At 39.0% G+C, this 15,500-nt stretch overlaps 1 protein-coding gene across 3 annotated transcripts in view; it reads right to left on the bottom strand.

The window, feature by feature from the left end:
• Positions 1–15,500, bottom strand: part of nbeal2 (neurobeachin-like 2) — a 67,911-nt gene that overhangs the window by 47,975 nt on the left and 4,436 nt on the right. For 2 of the 3 annotated variants that reach the window (XM_055209682.2, XM_055209684.2), the window contains 4 exons: positions 3,084–3,172; positions 2,708–2,869; positions 2,493–2,574; positions 92–204 (listed from right to left, as the gene is read on the bottom strand). In XM_055209682.2, the coding sequence (XP_055065657.2) occupies positions 92–204; positions 2,493–2,574; positions 2,708–2,869; positions 3,084–3,172 (446 nt within the window). Of the gene's footprint in view, positions 1–91; positions 205–2,492; positions 2,575–2,707; positions 2,870–3,083; positions 3,173–4,606; positions 4,854–15,500 lie in introns of those variants that run through there. The other variant, XM_055209683.2, reaches the window with a different exon arrangement.

Genomic DNA, 15,500 nt, shown 5'->3' with positions numbered 1-15,500 from the left:
TAGCTGAAACAGAGCTTGCTGTACTCAATGGCTCCTACGCATTCCTTTTGTAGTTAAACACCCTGCCCGATAAACACACACACGTTCTTACCCCGCCTGCCGTCTCCTCCATGTCTGATAAGGGTCAAAGAGATTTTCACAAAGCAGCAGGCCATGCTGTACCACTGCCTTTAAAGTGGTCTGATCCTCTGGCTCCTTCTTTAGCTGTAACACACACACAAACATAAACGGTTGACTGAGTCTTGTGAACACACAAACCTTTCTATTGTTTTGCTTGTTATCATGTGGAGAAAGACAAACATTCCTTTGAATACAGCAAAGACTTCCACCCATAGCTTTCTGATTTAACCTGTTCTGTTAGTTTACGACCAAAAGCAAACCTTTAAAACCATGTAAGGTAAACACAATAGATGGAGAGTGATGCTAGACAAAGTTAAGCATCAGACAGCGTGGGCACAGGTTGCATTAACCTCCATTCAATTCATCACTTTCATCTATCTACAATATTCTGGTCCCTAAGAAATGGCCTGAGTTCGTCCTTGTACTCTTTGATGACTTGATGCTTAGCAAGCATTGCTAATTAAGCGCACATGTTATGCAATGTAATATAAGTCTCAGGTGTGCCTAGAATGTGTCTGTAAAGTTTCAGCTCAAAATACCCCACATATCATTTATTTTAGCATGCCCAAAATGCCCCTATTTGGGCGGGAGCAAAAAACGCTTTTCATGTGTGTACCTTTAAATGGTACACACATGAAAAGCTCCTCACTCCCTTACCAACAGACAGTGAGCTCTTTGGGTTAAAAATAGATCTGCTGCTTGTGAATACAGTCTGAGACAATAGTATATTTACCCACATAGATGCTACAATGTGCTAACAAACACATTAGAAAACAGTGATGCCCGGTGACTTCTTTTTCAAGGGCGCATAATGGCAAACTCATCACAACGTGTATGTAGCCCATCATGTGTGTGACTCAAAATTAATTTCCAAACATGTGTCATGTAAACTTATGTGCATCACACATAATGTCAAAATATGAGCCTGCTGCAGACGCCTTGAGGGGGTTATGATAAAAGAGACCTCGCGCCAGATACTCCATCTCATCATGTGTAATTAGAGTTTAGTGTTAAGTTAGTGTCTTGCGAGTATTTCGTGAACGTCTTTTATCATAAAACCTTTCGATGCGTGTGCAGCAGGCACGTATTTTGACATCACGAGTGATGCACATAAGTTTACATGACGCGCCGAACACATATTTTGAAATGATGAGCCACACACATGATGGGCTACATACATGTTGTGACAAGCTTCGCATCGTGCACCCTCGAAAAAGAAGTCACCAGCTGCCACTGCTATAAAAGCTTTTGGGCAAAATCAACCAGTTGGTCAGTGGCAGTGGGCGGGGCTTTGTTTGTGTGATGTCACATTAAAGGGACACTCCACTTTTTTGAAAATATGCTCATTTTCCAGCTTCCCGAGAGTTAAACATTTGATTTTTATCGTTTTGGAATACATTCAGCTGATCTCTGGGTCTGACGCTGCCTCTTTTAGTATAGCTTAGCATAATTCATTGAATCTGATTAGAGCATTAGCATAGCGCTCAAAAATGACTAAAGAGTTTTGATATTTTTCCTATTTAAAACTTGACTTGCGCAATGATATTAATACGCAAAACGCAGTGCCCAAAAATAAATATCCTCTGCTATTAAAAGTTACCAAGGGCACTATTTTCGGACGCTGTGTAATATCATTGCGCCTCCTTCAGCCAGGACTACGACAGCAAAGTCCTTGATTATTACGCCAGAATGAGAGTATAGTTCCTAGACATATCTGCCTATAAAATTGCAACTTTACATTTTTTGTTACACGACGTAACTACAGAAGAGTCAAGTTTTAAATAGAGATAATATACAGAGACTTTTGTTATTTTTGAGCGTGATGCTAATGGTCTAATCAGATTCAATTAATTATGCTAAGCTATGCTAAAAGTGCTAGCGTCAAACCCAGAGATCGGCTGAATGGATTCCAAAATGGTAAAAATCAAATGTTTAACTCAAGGGGAGCAGGAAAATTGGCATATTTGCAAAATAAGTGGAGTGTCCCTTTAACAAGAGTACATATTAACATGCAAAACAGCATGTCTAATAAGTTAAATGGGTATTAAAAAATCATTGTATGGTTCACACACTGCAAAACACACATTTATGTCCATACACCTTGTAAATGTGGATTTTTCTTCCCCTTTAAAATTAACCAAAGTTTTCCTGATCTGTTGTTTTGTTAAAAGCTACCTAAATCAGGCAGATTTACACTAAAAACACAATGACCGTATATTGCCAGAGACCTCAACTTCTTCTTTTGCCACTCTTTTGTATTGATGGGATAGTGATTGGCAAATGTTGCAAGCCAGACTCAAACTTGCATTACCCGCATAAGCAAAAGTGCTAACCACTAACCCAAAGCCTCAAAGTACTTTTCAACTTATTACCTGTGTCAAACAGAAGTTTAGGACCTTGATTGTCTCAAACACAAACCCAGGGGTCTTTTCCGAGTCAATATTCTCCATATTCCTGCAAGTATAGATTTCACATCAGAATTTGTAATATCCTAAACTTCACACAGTAAAATGCACTTCACTGCTGTGCTTAACAACAGAAGATTATAACATAAGAAAATGTTCATCTATAAAAAGTGAAAGCTGACCTGCATATGATGATGAAGAACTTGATGAGGAGCAGAGGATGTGGAGCAGTGCTGTTTTGGTTCTGTCCTGACAGGTGGAGAGCGCTGTGCCATAGCTGGGTGCTGAGGAACACCAATACCTCCTTAGGGAGAAGAGGCACATCGGCGCTCCATTCCTCCAGCCTGCAAACAGAAAGCAAATTACAGTATCTCCCATACAAACACCAGAGCTTAATATATCTGAAACGTGCGCTAACAGTCATGCCACGGTTCTTGATAACTATTAAAGCATTAAAAAGATGTCAAAAAGCAACTGGTTTAATTAAATCCAGTCACTGAACCACCTACAGATCAAACTCCCCATGGCTTTTTATAGGTCTGCATGTAATTGACTCACCGTCTTGGCTCCGTTGATTGCACATCAATGACCTTCTCAAAAGTCGCCACGAACGCCTCCAACCACTGCTGCAGGTAACCGACATCTTTCTGTAAGACAGAGAGAAACATTAAGGAAAAGAATGACTTTAGTCCAGATAGCTTCACCGTCGGATGTGCAAGTCATACTGTGGTATCAAAAGATTGCTCATCCCTAAACATATTGTGTGTGTCAACATGTACTAAATCATATTTTTGACAAAATAATGAATAAATAAAAAACTAAATATTTTAGAAGAACCATTTTTAGTCACAAGCTAGTCTCGAACCCTAAAGTCTTTACATCACAAGGTTTCATTAAAACATGACCGGGCGCTATCTTTAAAATCAGATCTTGCGCACAGCGCTGTCGACACAACAGGAAACAACAGAGTATGCAAGTTGTGCAATGTAACTGTGGATATTGTGAATGCGATCAGTAAAATGACATCCATGGTTCTGGGAATAACAAAAAGTACAACTTGAGAGTGACTAAGTTTAGCATTTTAATATGCAATGCAAGCCTTGCAGTAAAGTAATGTATGTTTCAAACATAAACGTTTGTTACACAACAGCATGTTAAAGAAAAGAAAGTATGCTATTAGACGGTTGGTTGATGTCTTTGGTAAAAAATGCAACCCATGCAACCTAACCTAAAAAAATAAACACTTTACCGGTCATCAGATCACATTGTTAATATAAAAGTCCTTCTTTTCTTAACTGTAAGACATGAGATCTTGTATTTTATCTTTGCTGTACTCAAGTATGGGCTGGAGCAGGCAAAGCTGGTCATGACTTGGTACTGGATCTAATGCTAGCAAAGCAACCTAAACCATCAGCCGCACACTAGACCTGCTATTTGATCTCATGACTCCATTACTACTGTAACAGAAGGCCTAAGTAAACACAGATCATATTTCCTCCCCAGGCAACTTAAAAGATAAACTTAAATAGATCGACATCACCACAGCAATGTTTTGGAGCACTAGAATTCAGTGCCATCACAAATGTGCCATTTCATCATCAATGAATGAAAGAAACTACTGATATTATTCATATTTGATCGAGAGATTACGGTAAAGTTTTGCTGTGGTACAAAATGAGTCAACATACTTGCACAACAACACGGAAAAAAACATCACATTCACATGCCAGTGTCACTTCATTAAACTGTTGAAAAACAACTCAAACCAAAAGCAACCAAGAGCTATGCTTAGCTTAAGTGATACATCTTGATCCACCCACTCATATAGAGGAAGTTGATCTGTCTGCCGCTTCACCATAAAAACACTCTCTCTATGATATCACATGCAAAGCATGCTTTTGTAATATATAAAAGCAAAGCTATAAGCATGCTTACATTTACTTTAATGCGTGTGGTGGATGCTTTCATAACAAAGCGGCTAACATTGCATGTTTATCAGTATTGAACCCATAACCCTGGCATTGTTAGCAACACGCTCTACCAGTTGGGCTACACTACACCATAAAAACAAAGCACTTTACCAGTTGACGTTCATTTAGGGGCCAGTCCATTTCTCATGGCAGGTAAAATGCGGTGGAGGGGCTCTTGGTACCCCGGTCTCTGCAGAGCCCCCACCAGATTGGTTAAAACTCCAGAATGTGTCCACGTGTGGAACCCTCAGTATCATTCATAACTCCTTTTAGTAGTCATACTGCGAGTTATTCGGTTTACTTCTCTCTGCACTTTTCTCCTCTACGCTGTCTATGCGTCTGTCAAGCGACCAGGAAATGGCAAGTCACTTTAACTGAGGCACATTTCCTCTTTGCTCTCAGCTGGGTTCATCGTCACCCCGCTCTCTTCCTCCCTGACATTACCACAGCTTTACTGGGGTGCTGTCTCATCTTGCTGGAAATAGTGATGCGGTCGAAAGGGAACCTTTGAGAACTGAGGGGTGGACTAAAAATATATATTATACTGTATGGCTTTTTAGCTTTTTAGACCAAACTTCATCATATAAGCTTCGTGTTCCACATAGTTGAGACTTCTTTGTTAACCAAAATTGTGGTGACCCTGCAAAGCTAGAAATTTCTTTATGTAGACTCAACAGGGGGTCTGATACATTTTTGGTTTTGAGACTGCGGTTGAGAGCATTGTAATAGCAGGCTTTTACACCCACAAAAGACATGAAGATTTGGTGTGGCTTTCCAGTAATTGCTGGAGAACAACCTGAAGATTGAGCAACTGATTCCATCATACTGTAGGTATTAATAAGCAGTCCGAGGGAAGTAAGTAACATGTTGTGACTTAAACGCATGCATGAGCCATCAATGACATCAGCATTGGTATTGTCATCAGTTAACAATTAAACTCTTAATGCAATGACATTCAGTAGAAGTGAGGTTAAGTTAGTACTATTGAGTGTATGACAAGTGATCGCTTGAAGTGTGGAGTTGGAAAATACCGACAGTGTGTCTCTGTGGGCAATGTTGCCTACTGTTTATATCATCACCCTTAATGAGTTTTCCATTTTAAGCTCTGACACAGCTGAATCCAGTAAATGAGATTTTGAACTTGACACAGATTTTGCATATTGGGAAGATCAGATTGATGAGACGGCCTTCAACAAATCAAGGAAACATTTGTAAAAAATAATATTTTCAAAATTCTGAAAATATGGGAAACCGTATTATTGCACCTCCACAGTAAAGCAGCATGTCGGTAGGCAGAGTAGGTTGTCTCGCAACTGCCGTTACACCATTAGTGGATCTGTCACATTGTCATTTCAACAGAATTATATATCACTTCCTCAAACAAACTGTAAAAAACAACACCAATAGCCAATACGGTAATTGAATTTTAAAATTAATGGGAAATGAAAACTGGCACATGCAGATCTCAGAACTGAAACAATAGGATAGGCCAGAGAAAACAATGCAGAACTTTCTAGTTACACTTCATACTACACTCACCTAAAAGATTATTAGGAACACCATACTAATACTGTGTTTGACCCCCTTTCGCCTTCAAAACTGCCTTAATTCTATGTGGCATTAATTCAAGGTGCTGAAAGCATTCTTCAGAAATGTTGGCCCATATTGATAAGATAGCATCTTGCAGTTGAAGGGATGCAAATCCAGGGCACGAAGCTCCCGTTCCACCCCATCCCAAAGATGCTCTTTTAGGTTGAGATCTGGTGACTGTGGGGGCCATTTTAGTACAGTGAACTCATTGTCATGTTCAAGAAACCAATTTGAAATGATTCGAGCTTTGTGACATGGTGCATTATCCTGCTGAAAGTAGCCATCAGAGGATGGGTACATGGTGGTCATAAAGGAATGGACATAATCAGAAACAATGCTCAGGTAGGCCGTGGCATTTAAACGATGCCCAATTGGCACTAAGGGGCCTAAAGTGTGCCAAGAAAACATCTCCCACACCATTACACCACCACCACCACCAGCCTACACAGTGGTAACAAGGCATGATGGATACATGTTCTCATTCTGTTTACGCCAAATTCTGACTCTACCATCTGAATGTCTCAACAGAAATCGAGACTCTTCAGACCAGGCAACATTTTTTCAGTCTTCAACTGTCCAATTTTGGTAAGCTTGTGCAAATTGTAGCCTCTTTTTCCTATTTGTAGTGGAGATGGATGGTACCCGGTGGGGTCTTTTGCTGTTGTAGCCCATCCGCCTCAAGGTTGTGCGTGTTGTGGCTTCACAAATGCTTTGCTGCATACCTCGGTTGTACCGAGGGGTTATTTCAGTCAAAGTTGCTCTTCTATCAGCTTGAATCAGTCGGCTCATTTTCCTCTGACCTCTAGCATCAAAAAGGCATTTTCGCCCACTGGACTGCAGCATACTGGATGTTTTTCCCTTTTCTCAACATTCTTTGTAAACCCTAGAAATGGTTGTGCGTGAAAATCCCAGTAACTGAGCAAATTGTGAAATACTCCGGCCCGTCTGGCACCAATAACCATGCCACGCTCAAAATTGCTTAAATCACCTTTTTTTCCAATTCTGACATTCAGTTTGGAGTTCAGGAGATTGTCTTGACCTGGACCACACCCCTAAATGCATTGAAGCAACTGCCATGTGATTGGTTAATTAGATAATTGCATTAATGAGAAATTGAACAGGTGTTCCTAATAATCCTTCAGGTGAGTGTATGTCATAATATGTTAAATATTAGTTTATCTAACATTAATTTAATTTAAAGGTGCCAAAGAATGCATTGAAATAATCTGTTAAATTGTTCTTTGATATTTACATAGTAGGTATGTAACTTTATTAAGTGCAAAAATTATCCAGAAACGTCCATTTACATCCCTAGGATTTGGTCTATTTTTGCCCTATTTGGAAGGGTCATGAATAGGTTCACAAAGCCCACGGTCGATTCATATCACGGTTTTAGGGTCACGGTTTTTGGTTCTTTACGGTTCTTGTTGTTGTTTTTTCTTTTAATCGTTAACACTCCAGAAATTTACTTCAGCATATGATATATAGCTTAATTATCCACAATTTAGGATACAGTATTAACAAAATTGTTATATCATGTAATCATGGCCAAACTAAATTTGACTTGGTGTTAAGCACATTATTGGGACCATCTCTGAGGTAAGCTGGTGAGATTGATACAGCAAGAGAGAAGACACTGATGACATGCTTTTCATTTATTTGTTGGCAAAAAAAGGAGAATGTGTATTGCTATCTCTACAGGCACGTATGTGCCTTTTTAGCACACAAAGATTGAACTTGAAGCACACAAAGATTAAACTAAAGAATTAACTTGCATTTATCAAACTGCCAACTTCAGTGTAGCTTTAAGCCTTGTTTATAATCGACGTATACACACTAGCACAAGAGTGCACGTGGCAAAAATGACGTCAACGAAGAGTGGGCGGTAGTGCGCGAGACCCCATTTCGTATTCGCAGGACCCCATTTTGTATTTTTGTGCAACCCAAAAAGCACGAGTTCCAGGCGAATCTGGCCGAGCATGATGTCTCATCACACCGGCACCCAGTCTGTTCATCGAGTATAAGTTCCTCCCCAAACAAACCAGGTCCGTGCGCAGACAGCGGACGCTCACGCTGTGGAGCCAGATGAAAGTATATAAGGCACATTACGCATGCGTCGAACCGTGTGAGACACACGTGCTCCGAACCGAGACAAGCAAACCGAACGGTTCGGATGTTTTTTCATGTTCCGTACCACCGCTAGTCATGAATAATAATGTTGAGCTCTGCTCTGATTGCTTTACTCTGAGGCTCATGCCAGTAGCTCACATTAGTAAACATTTTAACAACTTTGTACATAGTTGGGGGCATACATCTTGACTGTGACATCACAGTTGGTGTTATGTTGAGATTGGCCTGTTTTCCAAGCAGTCTTTTGCATGCACAAGGTTTACATAAAAATTAGGAAACAAACGCGTTGAGGTTCACAATATGTCATTACTAAAGAGAGAGACGCACACATCCAAAGACTAGCAGGTGCCGGAATCCAAAAATACATCTAAATAAGACAAAAATGGAATCCGCACACTGAACTCACCAAAAATATATTGATTTATTCAATCGAAGTAACGTTTCGGCCTACCGCCCTTCAGACTTCAACAATAAAATGGTTTTATTGTTGAAGTCTGAAGAAGGGCGGTAGCTCGAAACGTTAACTTTGATTGAATAAATCAATATATTTTTGGTGAGTTCAGTGTGCGGATTCCATTTTTGTCTTATTCACAATATGTCATTACCATGTACAGAACTCTTATTATTCATCTATGCCTTTAATTTAATTTAATTTTTTTCTATTAAATAGATGTAAGAAAATCTCGATACATGTGAGTATCGTAATATTTTGTTTGACAATACTGTATCGGAAAGAAAAAATCTATTTTTTGTATAAAAATTAAAGATTCATGGCAGTTTAGTTTGGAGTTTACATCCTGACCACTGGATAGCATTCTTTTTATCCCTGAACTGAAACGGTGACAGGAAGTACTTGCATAGGGGACCTCCACAATTGTTTTTGCTAAGGTTTACATATGGTAGTGTGTTCTCAATTACAGCTTTCCTAAAATATATCCTATTATATTCCTAAAATAGCAAATATTCCAATATACCGTCCCGCTGGCCGCTATACAGTACCGCAACGTCGCAAGTTCAACACACGTATCTTGGTAAGATTCTTGCCAATACACAGCCCTATAATTTAACCTGTATATTTGGTAAAATAATACTGTAAATATCTTCTGGTGATTTAATAACGGTATAGTTTATTAAACCAATTTCCATTCAGTAACAATATTTAAGTCCAAAAGATAGCAAATCCCAAATGATTTACCAAGATTCTATTTGAGATTCATGTCAGTTGTCATCCGCATGCAGCTGCTGGATGGACACAAAGAGAGTTGTTCTCTGGGTTTGTGCTCAGTGAGTAAAAGCAGGCCTTGGGATATATGTGAAAAGACCAAAAGATTATTAAGCTGCACGCATTTAAAATGCTCAAACATCCATTTTTATAGCCATTAAGAACAAAATTGACTTTGTATGTTTGCATGTCTAATTAAAAAGTTAAACCGTTTCCTCATCTGCTCCGTGTGCTGTGTGGCATCCATATAAAAGCCCATAAACAGCTGCCCTCCTAACATCCATCGGCCTCATCCAAAAAGAAAAATGTCCACAAGACTCATCAAATACACAAAAACTCTTTTAAATGAGCTATATAAACAATAAAACAGGCAATAAAGTGAAGCAATTCAAATGCACGGTAACAGCACCGGCTACATAAAATAGAGTAAACATTAGTTTTATCACATACCATTATACAGCAACGTCTCTGTATTACAGCTACTGATGATCAGCTTTCCTACAGATTCAACAGAAGCTGCTAAATGACTCAAATACGGTTAAATATAGTCGAATAGTCCCACGGGGAAGTGTCGGAAAGTACTGGAGCTCCTTGATAGCAGCGGACTGGACTTTTCCCTGCACCTGCTGCTTTATAAAAAGTCTCTCTAAAAAGTGACTATCTGCAAAACCACAAAAACCACAAAAACTTTGTGAGTGTATATCTGTACCTTAATTGTACATTAAATTAGTGACAGTTTTTGTATTTTTTATTGTGAAAGTGTACTGCTTAATTTTTTTCACAAAATAAAAGAGAAAACAGTAAGAAAAAAGGTTACGTTGGTAAAATACATTTTTATTAGCATGAACTATTTTTATCACAAAGCATTCTGCAATCGAACTGCCTCATTTGTACAACATACATGAAATACCTTAGATTTTGGTGACAGAAGAAAGCACCTTAGAAGGAAATCTATTTGTGCTTGGAGCAGCCTGTGCCTGAGCATGACCTCACTTTTTTTTATTCACTTTTCAAGGACTACAAAGAATGGCTGGTTTGAACTACAAACCCTTTACTTCTAAGTTAGATGACAATATAAATTTTTTGGGGGTTATTAACCACCCAACCAAATTTTAAACGCTAAATACGTACATCAAATTATCAAAATCTTGGAAAAATAGGCAGGATTCCTGCTCTCAAGCGGTGGGGGCATGTCCGCTGTCAGTGCTGAATCCATTTGCGGGAAAGTTGATGTCTCTCTAATGCTGCATTCACACCAGCCGCGGTAGAGGCGTCAAGCACGAGTGATTTCAATGTAAAGTGAATGTAAAGATGCGTTTACATTCATCTGGAGGTCTCGCAGCGCAAATGAGGCGTTTAGTGCGACACAATAGACACGAATCCGCCTCATTCGTGCATCTAGTTCGCGTGATTGACGCGAATTGAGCGTTGCCACGGAAAAAGCGCAAGTTCAAAAATCGGAACTTTGGTGGAAAAACGTGCCACGTTTACAAATCAGGAGCTTGCTCTAGTAGTGACGTGATTAGCGTGTGAAATTTTTTTTACTTTGGCATCAATTCACACCGCGTTAACCAATCAGGAGCCGGGATAGAGCGCCTGTAGTTGTTGTCCTGGAGGGTGATCCTCGCTCCAACGCAGGACAACAGGTCATCTAACTGGGCGTGAGACAGGCAGAAGTACTACTGAAAGTGGCCATCATCTCCTGGAGCAAATGATGAAACTCGCTAAACTGGGAACGCCTCCGGAGGGTCTGGTGGACCCAAGTACGGCGATGCTGACTCCTACGCCGCTGTTCTGCTCTCCAGAGCAAATACAAAGCAGTAACTCTCTCAATGAATGCTTGATCAACATCAGCCATCTTGCAAATAGACAACCACCTAGCACTTAACCCCTCCCACAAGAAGTGGATTTCGCCTCGAACGTGCGTCAATTTCACTTCAAACGCTTGCTCTAGACCACGAGTGCATTCAAAATGTTCAAGTGGCAAACTAGATGCAGTAGTTGCGAATTTGACCCTCTATTTGCGGTTGGTGTGAATTCAGCATAAAACTTTCAAACACTGCTACAACCTGAATGGATGCTTGTGATAGTGTTGGGGTGGAGCCCTGCTCAGTGATGTAAGTGAGTCACCGCTTTAGCCCCGCCCCATTACCCTGAAAATAGAAATGGTGAAAAACGATCTAACTCTGCAATTCAGAACTACATAGTTTACAGTCTTTTTAATACATTTCTAAGATTTATTATGTGTTTGGAAATATTTTCAAGATTGACTTTAAAGCCGAGCTCACACTACTGGATTTTCGACCAGAATTTCCCTTCCCGAGAATTCAACAGAAAATCGGGTCCAGGACCTTGATCGATTATCACATTTAAAGATCAAATCTTACACCTCCCAAACAGCAAATCGGAGCTGTCCCAAATCATTCTGAACATGTTTGACATTTTTATTTTAAATCGGTAAGATTACATCAGTGCTTTCACAACAGCCAATAAGAGATGGAATTGAATGACTGTCTTTTGAAATAGCGACCAACATAAAAGACAAGGGAGATGGAGAACGGCTTGTGGAAGTGTGGAAACAACTGAATAACGCGTCTGTTAACATATCAGTGACCGATCTGTCAAATACAAGAGCTGTAGAAAACTGCCAGTGCACTAGTTAGCAATTGTAAACATTACATATAATAATAAATGTTTCACAATCTCCATTTGTTTACATCTGCCTTCCCGTGGGGTCACCTGAAGCACTCCCTCTGGCACAATGCTTGTAGTGTGTGATACACTGTTAAATTCAAACCTTGTAGTGTAAACAAGTTTAAGATTTAAGATAAGAGATACTCCTTATGTCTGTGCTGCAACCAGATTTCATAATTGGCCAGGATTTAAAAAATCTTAGTGAGCCCGGTATAAGTTTTAGAAAGAGCTACTCTATAATATAGCCTGTTTGATATTACACAAATACAGTATATTCTGCTGCAATCTTATACCTGCTTTTCTTATGCAAGTAATTCCAGTAAAGCTAACTGGTAAAGCATACAAGTCCCTACAGTGATTAAAAACAGCTTAAACCAGTTTACTGTAAACCTGGTCTTCTGGCTTAAAAGTGTTATTGGAATTTAAGATTAGACCAGCTAGACGGCAATAAACCAGTTCATTCATTTTATGTTTTTATTAGGTAGATAAATAAAAAGAGATAAATTCATAGATGTACATACAGTATAACACAATAGACTGTGATCCCCAGATATACAAAGTGCAGTTCAGTAATACACGGTGTTGTTTACAACACAACAAAGCCATTATGCAAATGATAACATTGGCACATCGGTGCAATAGGTTGAACACAAGGCTCAGACTAAAGACCACAGTGTTCTCAGTGTGTCTCTTTGTACATCCTCTGCCTTTTTAACAGGCTAATTTGGTCAATAGTGGTAACGAATGTGTCAATGATTCAAATTAGATACAAGCCATAAAGCAATGTGCTGCAAAATCAGGAAGTAGAAAGAGCTTTTTTAGTCTATGTTTGAATCATCTTGTGTTGCAACAAGTATGCTTTAAACTTTAGGCTAAAGGTTTGACCCTGTTAACAACAGCATTTGCATGTCTGCCAAAATGTTACCAATCGTACTGTAACTGAATATTAGGGCCCGAGCACCAAGGTGTGAGTACCCTATTGGGGCGGCAGTGGCTCAGTGGTTCATGTAGGTTGTCTACAAACCGGAAGGTTCGTGGTTCAATCCCCGGCTCCACTGTACCAAATGTCGAGGTGTCCTTGAGCAAGACACCTAACCCCAGCTGCTCCCGATGAGCTGGATGGCGCCTTGCATGGCTGACACCGCCATCCGTGTATAAATGTGTGAGTGAATGGGTGAATGTGAGGCAACATGTACAGCGCTTTGGATGGCCATAGGTCTGTTAAAAGCGCTATATAAATGCAGTCCATTTACCATTTACCATATTGTTCTTCAAGGGGTTATTATTTGGAAGTTATTTTTTTTGTAAATCACTTAAATCCTGGTTAAGATTCTAATTAAGGGACTTGCTTAATAGGGGAAAATCTGACTTTTTCCATGTTTAAAGGCAGGATAGGCAGGAATTATCAAAGGAAGGCTTTGTTACAAATTTGTTTGGGCTGTCTTTATATACCAATACATAAGTAAAATGTAAGTACTCTGAAAAAGTCTGTAGACCTCTCACGACCTCTCATTTTTCCATTCGCTCCGCCCCCTCCCTTCTGGGTTTCTTCTAAAGCCACGCCCCCAAAACACATGAACGCACAACGCTGAGCGGCTCTGCTGGGAGAAGCATTTACCTCAGATGAGCGGAGAGGAAGGAGCGCGGTGCATGTAGTAACATCACGTCACAACCACATGTAATAATACACCTAACTTTATCACTATGAATATAAACAAATAGGATGGCTTTTGGTACTCACTATTAAGCTAGCATATCGATACTAGTAAAGTTTAAAATATATTTTGTTTGATTCGTTTGATTTGTTTGACTTACCATCAGTTACACTGTGATGAAGGTGAATTTCATGGAAGATTCATAAATATACAGTGTTTTGCATGTAAGAGTTTCCGTGATGAAAGCATTGTTAACTGTGATGAGGACTACACTCTGGAGACAATACCACATCCGCATCATCGACTCGAGGAAAAGCCACGCGATATTTACTCTTGTTTGATTTCTTCGTTTATTCCTTGTTTGCCTTGTTTGCCTTCGCTGAATGGATATGCAGGTACTGTGAGTTCTGAATGCTCTTTCTCTGCCGTACTTTTGCTCTTCCTGGAGTGCCTCGTGCACGTTCAAATCAATCGGCTGTGCGCATGTGTGGGCAGATCCCATAGCAACAGGGGTGGTGCCATGGTCGCGAGAAAGAGTGATAGTCGCGCAAGCCAATCATTTGTTTCGTCCCGAATGGAAATAATTAGCTGTGTTTAAAACCGCCGTGAGAGGTCTACAGACACTCGAGTTTTATACTCTCTTTTTCAGAGTACTTACATTTTAATTATGTATTGGTATATAAAGACAGTTTAAACTAATTTGTAAAAAAGTTTTTTTAGATAATTCCTGCCTATCCTGCCTTTAAGTGCTATAATTGGGTCCCCAGTGCTTCAATTAACCTAGAAAATGTGAAAAAGAAAAACCCAGTAACTTAGTTTCCCTTCTCTGCAAACATGTGAAAAAATAGATAATTGAAATTTGTCTCCCCTTGTGATGTCAGAAGGGGATAATACGCTTAATCTGTACTATCCAACCACGACACTGCCATTTATTGAGGAGATCAGCTCATTTGCATTTTAAAGGTCACACCCAAAAATAGCAAGTTTTTGCTTACACCTACAAAGCAGCAATTTTAACATGTTATAATTAGGGCTGGGAAAAGATTAATCACGATTAATCGCATACAAAATAAAAGTGATTTTTGGCATGATATATGAGTGTGTGCTGTGTGTGTAATTATTATGTACATATAAATACACACACATTCATGTATGTATTTAAGAAACATTTACATGTGTATATATATTTATTTATATTTTTATATATTATATATAAATGTAAAAAATTGATATATAAATAAAAAAAATCTGACATGAATAATATTATTTTGTGTATATTTAACCACACACATATACATATATTATATGTATGTGTGTGTGGTTAAATATACACAATAATTACACACAGTACACACACATATATTATGCAAAAAATAACTTTTATTTTGTATGCGATTAATTGCGATTAATCTTTTTCCAGCCATAAATTATCCATATGGTATTTTGAGCTAGAACTTCACATCCATACTCTGGGGACACAAAAGATTTATTTTACATCTTAAAAAAGTATTGTGAAATTTTCTCTAAAACATGGCAAAATATTATTGGGGACAGACAAGTCAATATTAAAAGATTTCTATACAGGCATTTTTCAAAAAAGAATTAATTTATCCCTTTAAGTATTTAAGTATACACATTTGGGAATTCAATGCTTTATATAAAGGATTTAGATTTGAGGGCATAGATAAATCACAGCGTAAAATCCTTTTAAGCC

This window comes from Misgurnus anguillicaudatus, chromosome 10 (assembly GCF_027580225.2).
Source record: "Misgurnus anguillicaudatus chromosome 10, ASM2758022v2, whole genome shotgun sequence".
In the NCBI taxonomy this organism is placed as follows: Eukaryota; Metazoa; Chordata; class Actinopteri; order Cypriniformes; family Cobitidae; genus Misgurnus; species Misgurnus anguillicaudatus.
Note: the sequence above shows the minus strand (reverse complement) of the source record. Positions and strands in the feature narration are given on the sequence as shown.